General features: G+C 50.0%; 4 protein-coding genes across 4 annotated transcripts; 1 reads left to right on the forward strand and 3 right to left on the reverse strand.

The window, feature by feature from the left end:
* Positions 1-562: 562 nt before the first annotated feature.
* Positions 563-2607, reverse strand: CC1G_09887 (hypothetical protein; the record flags this gene model as incomplete). The annotated part of the gene is made up of 5 exons (XM_001831132.2): positions 563-730; positions 791-1994; positions 2054-2267; positions 2489-2545; positions 2595-2607. 5 exons carry the CDS (start codon positions 2605-2607, stop codon positions 563-565), a joined length of 1656 nt encoding a protein of 551 aa, XP_001831184.2.
* Positions 2608-4295: 1688 nt separating this feature from the next.
* CC1G_09889 (614/534 cytochrome P450) lies at positions 4296-5780 on the reverse strand (the record flags this gene model as incomplete). The annotated part of the gene is made up of 8 exons (XM_001831134.2): positions 4296-4344; positions 4400-4546; positions 4624-4735; positions 4792-5041; positions 5176-5283; positions 5335-5369; positions 5429-5582; positions 5613-5780. 8 exons carry the CDS (start codon positions 5778-5780, stop codon positions 4296-4298), a joined length of 1023 nt encoding a protein of 340 aa, XP_001831186.2.
* A 1616-nt stretch (positions 5781-7396) lies between these two features.
* On the forward strand, positions 7397-9410 carry CC1G_09890 (hypothetical protein; the record flags this gene model as incomplete). Its single annotated transcript, XM_001831135.2, has 18 exons — positions 7397-7467; positions 7530-7608; positions 7670-7683; positions 7744-7842; positions 7895-7904; positions 7966-7983; positions 8050-8101; positions 8174-8217; positions 8282-8306; positions 8366-8377; positions 8450-8465; positions 8514-8553; positions 8607-8707; positions 8769-8828; positions 8892-8977; positions 9034-9058; positions 9113-9251; positions 9315-9410. 18 exons carry the CDS (start codon positions 7397-7399, stop codon positions 9408-9410), a joined length of 987 nt encoding a protein of 328 aa, XP_001831187.2.
* Positions 9411-10193: 783 nt separating this feature from the next.
* On the reverse strand, positions 10194-11323 carry CC1G_09891 (hypothetical protein; the record flags this gene model as incomplete). The annotated part of the gene is made up of 4 exons (XM_001831136.2): positions 10194-10448; positions 10641-10840; positions 10908-11011; positions 11076-11323. The coding sequence occupies 4 exons, from the start codon at positions 11321-11323 to the stop codon at positions 10194-10196; spliced, it is 807 nt and encodes a 268-aa protein (XP_001831188.2).
* Between the last annotated feature and the right edge of the window lie 1073 nt (positions 11324-12396).

Here is a 12396-nt window from a genome sequence, read left to right on the forward strand (position 1 = left end):
CCTTTTGAATGCATCTAAAGACTCGGACTTTCTAGACTTTATTCTTCGTCGATTTGCTTGTGATGGAACGTATCGGTAAACAAATAATCATGCTCCAATTGGTTTTATTTCATCTCCTTCGCTCTCCTGGCTCGCCTTTCCGGGACGACATAAACTAGAGTCATTGATGTATGGATATGGCAGGCATGTTCATTCTATGCGACTTTAACTTTCCTGTTTCAGACGACTGACTGACTTTCCGTTCAGACATGCGATTGATTAATGCTGAGCGATCGATATACATGAGTGTATGTGGGTGTGCATACAGAAGATCGCCCGGCGATGGGCGGAAAGCATACAGCCCCCAAAAGGAGTGATACATGCTGGCTGTGGCTATCAAAAGTGCGCTCGGGTTCATCCGGTGTGCGTCTGACCTGTGCTTGTCCTCCAGGTACTGAAAGGTCCCACTCCTTTAAGGCATATTAGCTTCGTGGCGCACAGAAATCTGTGCTCTTTGCAAGATTGATTAATTCTCGATGCGGAAGCATGACCGCATAGGTTGCCAGTTGGAACTCGGGTTCTGTCAGCCGGGCGAGGTGAAGGATCGGAGTGACGGTATGCACCGGAAGAAGACCTCCTCGAGTGACGTCTCGTAGCAGGCTTTCTCCGGCAACATATCCGCAAGGACGGCCAAGCATTCAAGCTTCCAAGAAGAGTAATGTCGGAGCTCCATCTCGCTGAAAAACGCTTCCTGCAGCAAGACGTCAGTACTATGAACTTCATATCGAAATGCAACGCAAGCCTGACTCACGATTTGTCTTCTTCTCGGAACTTGGACATCTCCAGGCGAGGAGGGGCGTGAACCCACGATCGAGGGAAAGATATCCTTGACGAGCAATTCGAGGCGTTGAAGGTTGGGCAGTTTCTCCGCAATCAAGTCGATAAGTTCGGGACATAGCGAAACGAGTCCAATGCGGAGTTGCAATAGGCCAGGCCTTCCGGAGGCACATGAATCGTGAGTGGACAACTGGATCGCTTCAGCCACATCGTCATATGACCGGTATGCGCCAGTTAGCGAGAGGGAGGACAAAGTGCGGGCGAAACGTTGGAGGCACACGAGGGAAGTGGCGACCGGAAATAAGCTGGAGGTCATGTCAAGGACGTGAAGTTTGGTAAAGTTGACGCCTGCGGTGGCATCCTTGATCCACTCATGCAGGGAGCTGGAGGAGTCTTGGTTTAATTCCTTGCCGCCGTATTGCGTGGGTCGAAGTCGGAGGCAGCGTAAAGTGGACTGATGCCTGGAGAGGAATCCGTTGAGGCCGGCTGGGTCGCCCAAATGACAGTCTTGAGCAGGGATGTTGATGCTGAGGTCGTCGAGGGCCGGGAAATGCCTGAGGTTGTCGAAGAGAGGCGAAAGATCGGTAGGCTCCCATGCAGAGATGACGAGCCTTTTCAGGCTGGCTTCGAGCTGGCTGACCGCGGGTGCTAGATGGTGCTGGAGGATGTGGGTGATTTCCTTCTCGTCCCCAACGTGTTCTGAATGAAGTGATAGGTGGAGCTCTTCGAGCTGTTGCGGGATCCGGGACGTTGGCGTTAGGAGAGACGGCACGTTGTGAAGGGAGATGTTGAGGGACAGCTTCCGCAGGTTGGGTTGGAATGGAGAGGTGAGAAACGACGCTGGTATCCGATGTGTCGTCGTGCTGCCAACTGGTGCTGACCCAGTCCACGACACATAGTAGTCGGTGACGTTTGGAAGGCCCGCTAGGACTTCTGATAGGAGCTCGACTATATCGTCCCTCCGCTTCAACGACTGCATGATGCGATATTTGGGATGCCGGCTGTTCCTCTGCTCCAGCAACAAGTTCGCAATATCCCCCAATATAGTCCGCAATGATCGATGTTTGATGACGCAGTCGGGTTTGGAGGGTGTGAAGCACAGGTGAGCACTGCTTTCGAGCGGGATGAAACTGGGGTCGATATGGACGATTCTGACTCGTTTGGCGACCTCTGGGTCCCTGTAGACGCCGACCAAGATGAGCGCGGGTGTGGTTGGGCGCTGGTAGTGGGTACTTACTTGAGGCGGACGAGGTTTTTGACCATCCTCTCGTCGAGGTAGGCGAACATCAGCTGGCGATATCGAATGTCCATCGCGAGTTCGAAGAAAGTGCGATTTACGGTGAGGAGATCGCGCAGGAAGAGAGGGGAGAGGTATTGGGCGACATGGAGCCAGATTGAGTGGGGGAGGGTGGACATTACGGGGGGAAGGGAGACGGGAGACGTTGTTGTCTCTTATCTCGAGGGATATATGAGCTGGACAAGTCAAAAGTCAAGTTGGCCATCGAGACTCTGCTATGCCAGGACAGTTGTAAGTGCTGTCAACCGAACGCCTGATGCGGTTACGCCTTGTTCCTTTTTTGCATTCATTACGATTAACTAATCAATCTCATCTTCCTTTCTTGGCAGAAAACGTGCTCCAACCCATAAACACCGAGGAAACCCATATCCGCACCGTTGACCACACTCCTCGAAGTCTCAGAAGTATCCAGGCGTGTTCTTGACGCTCTTCCTGCAACGGAGCTTGACACCCTTCACTGCCTTTTAGGACATCCACATACCATTATCAGCCATTTCTCAGAGAGACCCGCCATGTCCTCCAATCCGGACCTGCCTCTCAATTCTCTTCCGAACATTAAGTGGGATCGTCCACAAGTCGTGGTACGACCCTCCGTCGTCCTCGCCTGGTTAATTGAATCACCCGGATCTAGCGAACGATTGGTCAGTCGCTGGCTGCACGGCTCTCCTTTGCCTCCCAGCGGCGAACGCTGCGCCTCTCACACGACATCCCGGTGGCTATCTTCGTGGTGACTCTGGTCCAGAAAAAGAATACTAAAAACTCTCTGTGGGTCCTTGGGTAAATCCCACCATCTCGGCGACGCTCCTTCAACCTACGGAAGTCCAACGCTAACCTTGAGACTGGAAGCTCTAAAGTTTGGCTCTCGACGGCCCCCTTTCCCTTCTTCGCAGCATGCTTCGCTCCGAGGCGTGTAACAATGACATGGCCCACCGAATGGATTAATCCATCTTGGGCGAAACATTCTCGCTGCCCCGAGTTTGGTCAACAGCTCGACATTGGTCTGGTCTGGGCAAGCAATTCGGGTGACTTGGGCCGAATTTATGACATATGTTGGCCCTGCTGTAAACGTATCAAATTAAAAGGTGGTGTGTCTCTCTTGTTGTGGCTCTTGGTATTGACATTATTCAAACTTCAGCCACTCCCGTATGCGTGCTTTTCAATTAGATGCTCTGAAACCCATAGCAACAACGGACCTAACGAGATGGTGAACCCGCGACGCCGACCCGCAATATGATATGTATGTATGTAAACACTGTCTATCACTCAATCCATCACCGACGTCGGGAGGACGCCTATTTGCGTTTCTCCATACCTTTCCTGTTCTAGAAGCCTCATTTCGCCTAACCGTTCCTCGGCAAAGGCAAGATTTCATCCCACCCGCTCTTCGCAACCTTCGCCGCCTTCAAGATTTCGATTATTTCGAAGAGACGCCCTGCCTGTGGTGTTTGGCTGGTTGATAGGACTCGGGGACAACCGGGCGGATGGAAAGCAAGAATCGCGGCCTGGCTTTTTAATGAACATGGCCGCCGCACGCCTCGAGCTAATACTGCGATGGCCTGGGTTGGATTTAGCACCACATCGCGGTGAGCCAATGCCTTCGTTCGCGTCTCTGTGAATTAGGTCTAACCAATGTCGTCCGCGAATTGCTTCCAGTAAGCGAACTGGGGTCGAGACTTTGACAAGCAGCTTCTGGGTGATGATGAAAGACGCAAGCAATGGCGTTGCACGTGAGGGTATATGTCGGGGACACCCAGAAGGAAGCTGATCCCGAGGAGGCATCGAGGCGACCCAGAAGTCCGTATCGCTGAGATGTATCTGGGCCAGAAGGACATCCTTTCCAGAGGTTAAAAGCTACTTAACGGTGAAGCCTTCGGGAAACTTCTGGGGTCCTGGGTTCTGTTGGACTGCGTACATTAGCTTGAGGTTCGTGCTACGATATCGATGCCTCGTTCACTAATCACTCTAAAATGCAGACTTATTCCTTCCCGGGGTTCGCTGGACGGCAATTTCCGAAACAAAGTTCCAAGACAGAGAGGGCTATCGATTTGGCTTGAGTCCAAATGGCTCATTCTCAACCCGTGATGACAGATCAACCGACGATTATGTCCATCGTGAGGTCAACACCTCAATTTCCTTTGCCATCTGTTCCATTCGTCGAAAGTATATCTACGCATTGACACGGTCAAGGTATGTGATCCCGTCTCGTGAAGACCAATGGGATGCGTGCAGGGCTGTGAAGCAACGAGTTAGGGATATCGCCTGTCGTCACCCAAGAGTGCAACGTACGTCAATGTAAGCCCAGGTTTACATCGCATGACCCTTTCTTTCCTCTGTTCAAAAGTCTCATGTGCGAACTGAGGCTCCTCCTTGACAGAGATCTTGTACCGTCGGATAAACAGCAACGTCGTAATCACAGCCTCGGTTTCGAAGAATCTAGTAAGAAATCAAGGGTAAGCAGTCATCATGCTCAGTTTTTCTCCTCTGCAATTTGAGAAAATCGAAAAGCTTACTTTCGCCCGAGACAGGAGCGAACGCCTGAGCTGAAAGGCACGAAGGCATCTTTGTTGTATTCCTTGAGGAATCGGTCGGGATTGAACTCGTAAGGGTTCTCCCAGTATCGCGCTGTGCGAGACTCTGTGGTTAGCTCGTGACCATTTTGATCCAGCCGCACAGCTTACGGTTGTAGTGCAGTCCCGGAGTGTCGATGGCAATCATAGTTCCCTTGGGCACTGGGATCACCGTCTTCTCTCCCCGCGAATTAGTCGTCGTCAAAGTCGTGTCCTCTGCGCTCTTCTTGGGTATGTGCGTCACCTGGAAGTAAATCAGTGTGTAGTCCAAAAGGATCTGGTTGTCATTGCCGCACAGCTGGATAAAGTCGTAGGGTCTCGTTGTAAACGCTAACGCGACGCCCTGAGATTTCAACGTGCACTGTGATGACAAGCCACTGGAGCACTCACGCAGAAAAACGGGTAAGTTTCGGCAATTTGGAAAAGCTCTGCGAGAGTTGTTGGGTATACCTAATCAGAATTTAACTCCTTTGGCCAAGATTACACTGCACTCACAATGTTTCCATCACCGCAAACCTCTTTGATTTGATCCAACAGTCGGTCTTGTTCATCGGGATACAGTGCCAATAGGCCAAACATGAGTGCGATCGTGTGTCCGGTTGACTTCAAGGAAGATAAGTGCCAATTTAAGGGGGTGACCACATAATGACGTACTTCGTGGCCAGCGATGAGGAAAATGAAAATGTTTCCTAAAGCTAAATTCAGATCACTGGACTCGACAGGGGCATCAAAGGAAATAAGCGCCCACCCATCAGTTCCCGATCGCTCAGGGCATCGATGCTCGTATCATGTGTGTTGGCCTCGAGGAGACTCGTAAACAGGTCACCGAGATCCTCCCTTTCTCCGCTTCGATTTATCATCTCTCTCATGTAAACCTTAAATTTGATGAGTGCCTTGGAAGGCTGTTACGGAAATGGTGTTCAGACACTCACCTCCAGCTCTTCAAAGGCCGTTTGAATCTTCCTTGTAGTTTCCGCGAGGTTCATCGCCCAATTTGGCACGGCAAGCTTGAGAAAAACCCCCTTTGAGAGGGTATAGAGCGAGTCTTGGAACGTCATGCGGCGTCCTGGAGGACATTTCTCGGTATCTGTCCAAGCCATCCTTTTTCCAAACCCTGGCCATGAGAAGCGTAGATGCCAGTGAGTGCCGAACCCTTGGCTTTAGAGGCATGCAACACAAATGCAACATACCTGCTGCACCGATGACAAAAAGGGATATCTGCGATGAGAATTAGCGGCCACATTTGCGCAACGTGTTGGGCCAGAAGCTTACTGTCAGGGCGATGTCTGAGATGTTGTCGATTGTGACCGTCCTGTCACCCTTTCCATCCCAAACTTCGAACAATCCCTCAACAACACGATGGGTCTCTTGCCAGACGAGCTTATTGTTGCGCTAAATGAGAATGAGAGATCAGTATCATGCACATACAGGCACACCGGACACACTAATAACGCACGTCCGAGAATCCAGGTGCTGACACCTTTCTGTACTTCTTCCATTCCTCCGCTTCAGACACGACAATGTTCTCACCAAAGAAAACGAGGGAGTCATATAGCTCGATAGGCTTGGGAAAGCGTGCTCGAGAAGATGTGACTTCCTAAGGCTTTGAACTCAGGTGCGGTGTTTATTAGCTGTTAAGACTCGAGCTCGATACCTTGATTGTTTCCGCGTCCGATAGGAGCAGAGTGGTTTGGATGGAAGGCAGGATCGATGTCTGGAGGACATCTAGGACGTTAGACTAGAGGATGCACGGTAGGAAAAGGCCGCTCACGATGGAAAACACGTCTGATCCACATTGCTCGTAGCCTGGGGGGTACAGCGGCTGTGTCAGCCATGATGCAGTTACTGTGAGAACAGGGGCGTTCAATCACTTACGCTTTCGCTTCTCAACGAAGAGAAAGTTGTATCCTGCAGTCACCCCAGGTACTCGAGGGAGCAAAAAGTTGGTGAGACCGTTGGGATATAGCAGTATAACTCTTTTGGGCAGGGACCTAAAAACACAATTAAAAAAAAATCAGAATGAATCCCTAAGCCTACAGAAAGAAGACCGACCCCAGTACCCTCAACTCGCGTAACACCAACAAAGCAGATCGTACAACGAGGGCTCCAGCCAATGTTAATAGGACCACAGTAGTAGGAGACGAGGGCTGGAGACTCAAGGATGCACTGAGCAACTGCGACATCTTGGAGGAAACGATGGGGGAAGCAGCGAAGTGACGGCTAGTGGGAGCTCATTTATGACTTTCCCTACTCACGTTTCTGGCTGGACTGTAGGTGCACTACTTCCCTGACTCGGATCTATCTAGATCAATCGGCGACAGGCGTGAAGGAAACGCTGCCATTTAAATACCTTCTAAGAACGCATACCCATCGCGTGTTTGTGTGCATACTTACTCCTGGTGCCCACTGACATGCCCACCTACAGCCCACAAAGGACCTGCCGAGACTTTATTTAGACACCCAGAAAACTTACCCATGTCCTCGTCGGATACCCTCAATGGCGACGGGGTTCTATATGGACTCGCCTTTTGTAGGCATACGTGCGCGCCCGAAGCTCCAACTACATACGACAAGATGTACTGTGTGCTCTACTTCGGACATCTCGCAGCCATATAAATTGAAAAAAAAAAAAAAACAAATGAGAAAAATGCAACATCCCCGTTTCATTCCTTGAGGCTTCCGGGCACTACGAGGCGAGGTCATTGTGAACGGTACTATGTCTGAGGAACCATTCAACCATGAACACATGCTTACCCCTGTTTTCCTTGGGGGCATGTTCGCGATGTCGTTCGTCCATCTGTCTCCCTTTCTCATTGGATTGGGACTTACCTCGCTTTCTCATATTCTAGTCTTTGGGGAGTAACATGCCTTCAAACTTTCACATATTTTTCGAGAGGCTGGAATGATCCTCTCTCTTTGAAGGTCACGGTGAGTTGAGTCCCATGTCACCAAGTAACCGCGACTGACATGATTTTTGTCCGTTATTTAGATCGCCATACTTTTGTGAGTGACAATGCTAGTATGGCATTGTTGGAGGGGATGCCACTGAATGCTTGTACACAGTATGCTGGACACTCTCCATATGACCCTTACAGTGCATTTGGACTATCACTACATGGTTCTCAACTTCGCCAACCCCCTAGCGCTCATTGAGCCTGTCTGGTAAGACTGTTCTGTTCATGCTTTGAAAGACATCCACTGACACGCCCAACAGGAGTTTGTTTGTAAGTGACTTGGTTCCAAAGTGTCCCATCTTGAGTGCAATGAACCTTGATCATGCTTTAGTTCCATACCCTGCTCATCGTAAGCTTCCGGATACCAGGATCGTCCAACCTATTTGATCGGCGATCGCTCATTATCACTCCACAGACCTCGACCAATTTTGTCATTCGATCGCTATTCGTCCGTCGCATCTGGATACGTGAGTCTGCCGTGGTTGAAACATGGTACAATGCAAATGGTATACTGACTTGTTTTCTAATTCACTTCCCAGTAACCAAAGGTCGAAGGCTCCGGTTAATCATCGCCGTACCGATCGTGAGTCTATTTAGTTCTGAGGTCCCTAGAGAAGAAGTATTCAGTGCCAGGGTACATTTCCCAGATGGCATTATCAATGGCTGATTTGGGTACGCAAATGAATCCCTCCCAATAATCCTCCTACTTAACAATTTTGGACAACGGCTAGTATCGGCATTCTGTGAGTGACCTTGCCAAGTTGGGAGTCGGACGCCACGAGTTAACGACTTGTTACTCTTTCTTCCCTTGAAAGTCATTACTGCAAAGGCGTGCGTTCGCTTTATTGGGGCACAGAAAGACCTCTGAAGTTCTTCCAGTTTCCAGCTTCCCAATTTGCTGCAATTGTACCGGCTAGCCGTGAGTGGATTTATACCTGTGAGCCCGATTCCAGTCCCAACCTCGCCTGTCAGGTATACGCCTATATCTCATTTATATCTGCTACCATTGCCGATCTGGCCCTAACCGTCGCATTGTGGTATATTCTTCGAAGCTCGAGTACTGGTTTCAAGCCGTGAGTACCTTTCAGAACACTCTATCATGTACCTGTACTTTCTGACCCTTTCGACTACTAGAACGGACAGTGCTATCTCGATTCTCATCAAATACATCGTAAATACCTGCGGGATTGTCACGTAAGAAAACATAAATCTAATGCCAACGAGAGCTTTCATTGACCACCCAGGGATTGTACGCAGGTTGTGCGCCTTTGTGTCTATGTCGCTTTACATCGCCATGCCCGAGACGTTCGTTTTCATGGGATTCTACCTTCTCCTCAGCAAATGTCAGTAGGCTATCTTCATTTGCATGGAGGTCCTAATGTTAACCGTCCCGTTTCAGTGTATATCAATTGCTACCTCGCAAGGTATGTCAGTTTTCTTGGTACCTTTCTCGTTTAACACGTCTGCTCCAAATACAGCATGAACGCCCGTGACGATATCAGGAGGACGATGAACAGTACCCAAGAGCATATCTCCATCCACCTGACCGATGTTTCCCGAGGTCGGGTCAGCACTCTCGACGCCACCACGGGCACCCTTTCCCCAGGGCTCGAGAAGGTCAGTACACACCCTTCGGTCCCTTCCTTTCTTCAAAGGCAGAGTACTCAATTATCCCTTCAGGGCCCTCGCGTCAGCAGTCAGCTTTCCGTTACAGTTCACACTTTGGTGGACCGGCATGTCGATCAAGCGCACGTGGAGTCTGGCTTCCAGAAGTAAAATGGTAAAACGAAGAGTATTTGTGTGTACGAGTCTTACCAAAGACGGCGCCCACTTACCGCAGATTTGTTACCATAATTGAAATTCTTGTGTGTCGAAAAATGCTCTATACTGAGACGGAATTAACGCTTGATGAGGACCTCAGTAGGTATCAGCGAATCCTTTTACATACTATGCACTTGTTCTGCCGTTGCTGAGGACAAATGTTTCCTCTTAACTCCACCGATCCAAACTTATCGTTGTGCGTGACCTTGTGTCCCCATTTAATTTCCACTCCCAGATGGCGGCCGCATTGACTGACTTTACCCGCTGACGACACACTGCTTCCTTGCAAGGCAAGGTGACCCCCAGCTTATGTGAATGGCGACGAAAGGGCTGTCCACTTCAAGTTGCAGAGAAAGATTGGCACTCGGAGCATAGCTAGATCTTTCGCGAGGTCGTATCAACACTGTCCAAGAGAATGGCAGCGCTCTTTCCTCCGGACTTGATCACAAAAAGGGAGGGAAATGGCTCCCCTCGCTGGAGCCCAGGGGAATGACATAGACTCGCATCATTAGAATCCCCGAGTTGGCAATCTGCTGTCCGGATCCGTCGTAGCACCATGTTGGACCATCGCGCACGTGCACTTATTGCTCCTCACCCTCGTGTAAACGTTAAACCATGTAAGTATACGTTATGAAGTAAATAAAGTGGCTATCATAAATCAGTATACGTAGAAAACAACCTGCCAACCATATATTACACTAAGGTATCCAAACTGATTGTCTATCACCCTCATTATTGCTACTGGAGGCTGGCGGCGTCCCAGACTTTCTCCGCCTCCGCTTCCACCAAAAGAACGCAAGACCAACAATCAACGTCGCTCCCAACCCTACACCAACAGTGATCCCCACCGCATGTGCGATGAACGTCTTCCTGCTTGGGTCCACGGGCATCGTGATCGTTGACGTCGCATAGGACGTCGTCGTTGGAGAGAAGAAGGTTGAGATAGGGGAAGGCGGTGGGAGAGTCAGACTCGGAATAATAGAGGTCGGGTCCCTAGAAGATGAAGGAAGAATCATACATCGTCAGCATCCCAATCAGAACCGTTCTTTGCCGCTTCTCGAAGAAGGAAAGCAGGTCATAAAAGGATAATCGGACTTGAGAATGGCATAGGAAGGAGCGGAGGAGATGAATTTGCAGAAGCGGCGCAACTCACGCATTAATAGGGACTGTCATCATGATAGATACGAGCCCAAACTGAACAGGGGTTGAAGAAGGTAAGACGGTGAGAGCGAGGGTTGTTATTAGGTCTTCTGGGATGTTCACCACGGTGGCGAGCCCGATGGAAGATTGAACAGTGGTCGTTATTTCAGCATTATTGGTGGCAGATAGGGTAAGGTTGACAGATGCGTTGAACCCAGGAACGAAGGTGAGGTATAGAGTCGATGCTGCAAAATAGTGTTCTCGTTTGAATATTTTGATCCGCACGGATGGTGTCCGATAACAGGCGCTCACCTCGAAACCTGAAGAACATCTGAGGGATGATATCCCCAGTCGAGGAGTTCTGGCCAAGGCTTGTGACTACCGGGAAAGGTATATCTGGAACATTGGTAGAGAACCTGGCGTCATCGTCAAGCCAAAGTCAACAGTCTGAGAGAGCGCGATGTCTATCAAAGGACATACCATGCGCCCGCGCACGCCTCTGGGTTTTCAAGCATCTCTGCTGCATCGCAGAGGAATGGAGTGTAGACGATTTGGTCGGAAAACAAGGGTACTGTCACATTTCGATGAGTTGGAGAGGTCTGGGCCACAGTCGAGCTCGGGCAAAGCGCGATCCAGACAAGGAGTTGGACCCAGAAGAGGACCTTGAATGTAGCTTGGAAAGCGACCGTTGCCAGTGTGCGGTCACTTGGAGAATACTGTGTCCGCATCCATGAAACCTCGGAACGGAGGCAAATTGGAGACTCTCGACGGAAACGCTCGAAAATTACAGAGTCATCCAGGGAGGAGGCGAAAAGGCCTGAAAGAGGGGACACGGATAAGCCCGTCAAGGGGGAAGAAGAAGGAAGAGGTTGAACGCCTCTTAACAACCTCAACGGCGTGGTCCAGTCGAATCAGCGGCCACAAATGGGGAAAAACCCATATATGAGCCCCATGACCTGTTTGCTGTGATGGTAGCACTAAATTTATCCCAAAGTTGTCCAAAGTCAGGCCGGAATCAAAATCGTCGTCAAGGGCCAGTAAGCGTGGATCTCGCGCTGCACGGTGCGTTGAAGGATGTAATTTACGGGTTGAATGCTGGTGGAGGGTTCACAAAGGTGGGAAAAGAGTGGAAGGGCCAATGTCTAATGTGTAGTGAACATAAAGTCACTCATACGAACGACAAAGTGACAGGGACCAGGACAGAGACAGAATGAAGGTGATAATGAAACTCAGTCTGAAGACCGCTCATGAGGACATACGCCATCAAGTCAATGGAAAGGACTTATAAGAACTCACCGAGCCCATCCGTGCGGGACGCAATCTGTGGCACAATGACAGATGTGAGGTCTGATTTCATTTTGAGAACAGAATGGCTTCAGCCAATGGGCTAAATGCAGCACAAGGATTCGAAGTTCTTGGTCGTCGGCCGGAAGCGGTGCGGTCGAAAGGCCGTCCCCCTGTCAAAAGCCGTGGGTTCGTAGTTGAGGAAAACGCAGGAGAAATGTTATTGTTCTGACAAGCATGTCAGGCGTATTCGGCCGAGTCAGGGATGTGAAGGCCCTGGAGGGAAGTGGCGCCTGGGGTAATATTGATGCCAGAGACTCGTCGTGCTCTTCCAACTGTACTTGACTGGAAGTGAATTGAATAGAGAAACATCGCCTCACTGGCGAGCCCCGAGAAGAGCCTTTGAATGGCCCATGTTACCTATCTAAATGCGAAATTTCCATTGAGTTGGTAACTGATATATGTAGTCAAAGACACTTACCAGACTGTAGCTACGGTAATATCTCGTCCTCAGAGG

This window comes from Coprinopsis cinerea (assembly GCF_000182895.1).
Source record: "Coprinopsis cinerea okayama7#130 chromosome 7 map unlocalized cont3.7, whole genome shotgun sequence".
Taxonomy (NCBI): Eukaryota; Fungi; Basidiomycota; class Agaricomycetes; order Agaricales; family Psathyrellaceae; genus Coprinopsis; species Coprinopsis cinerea.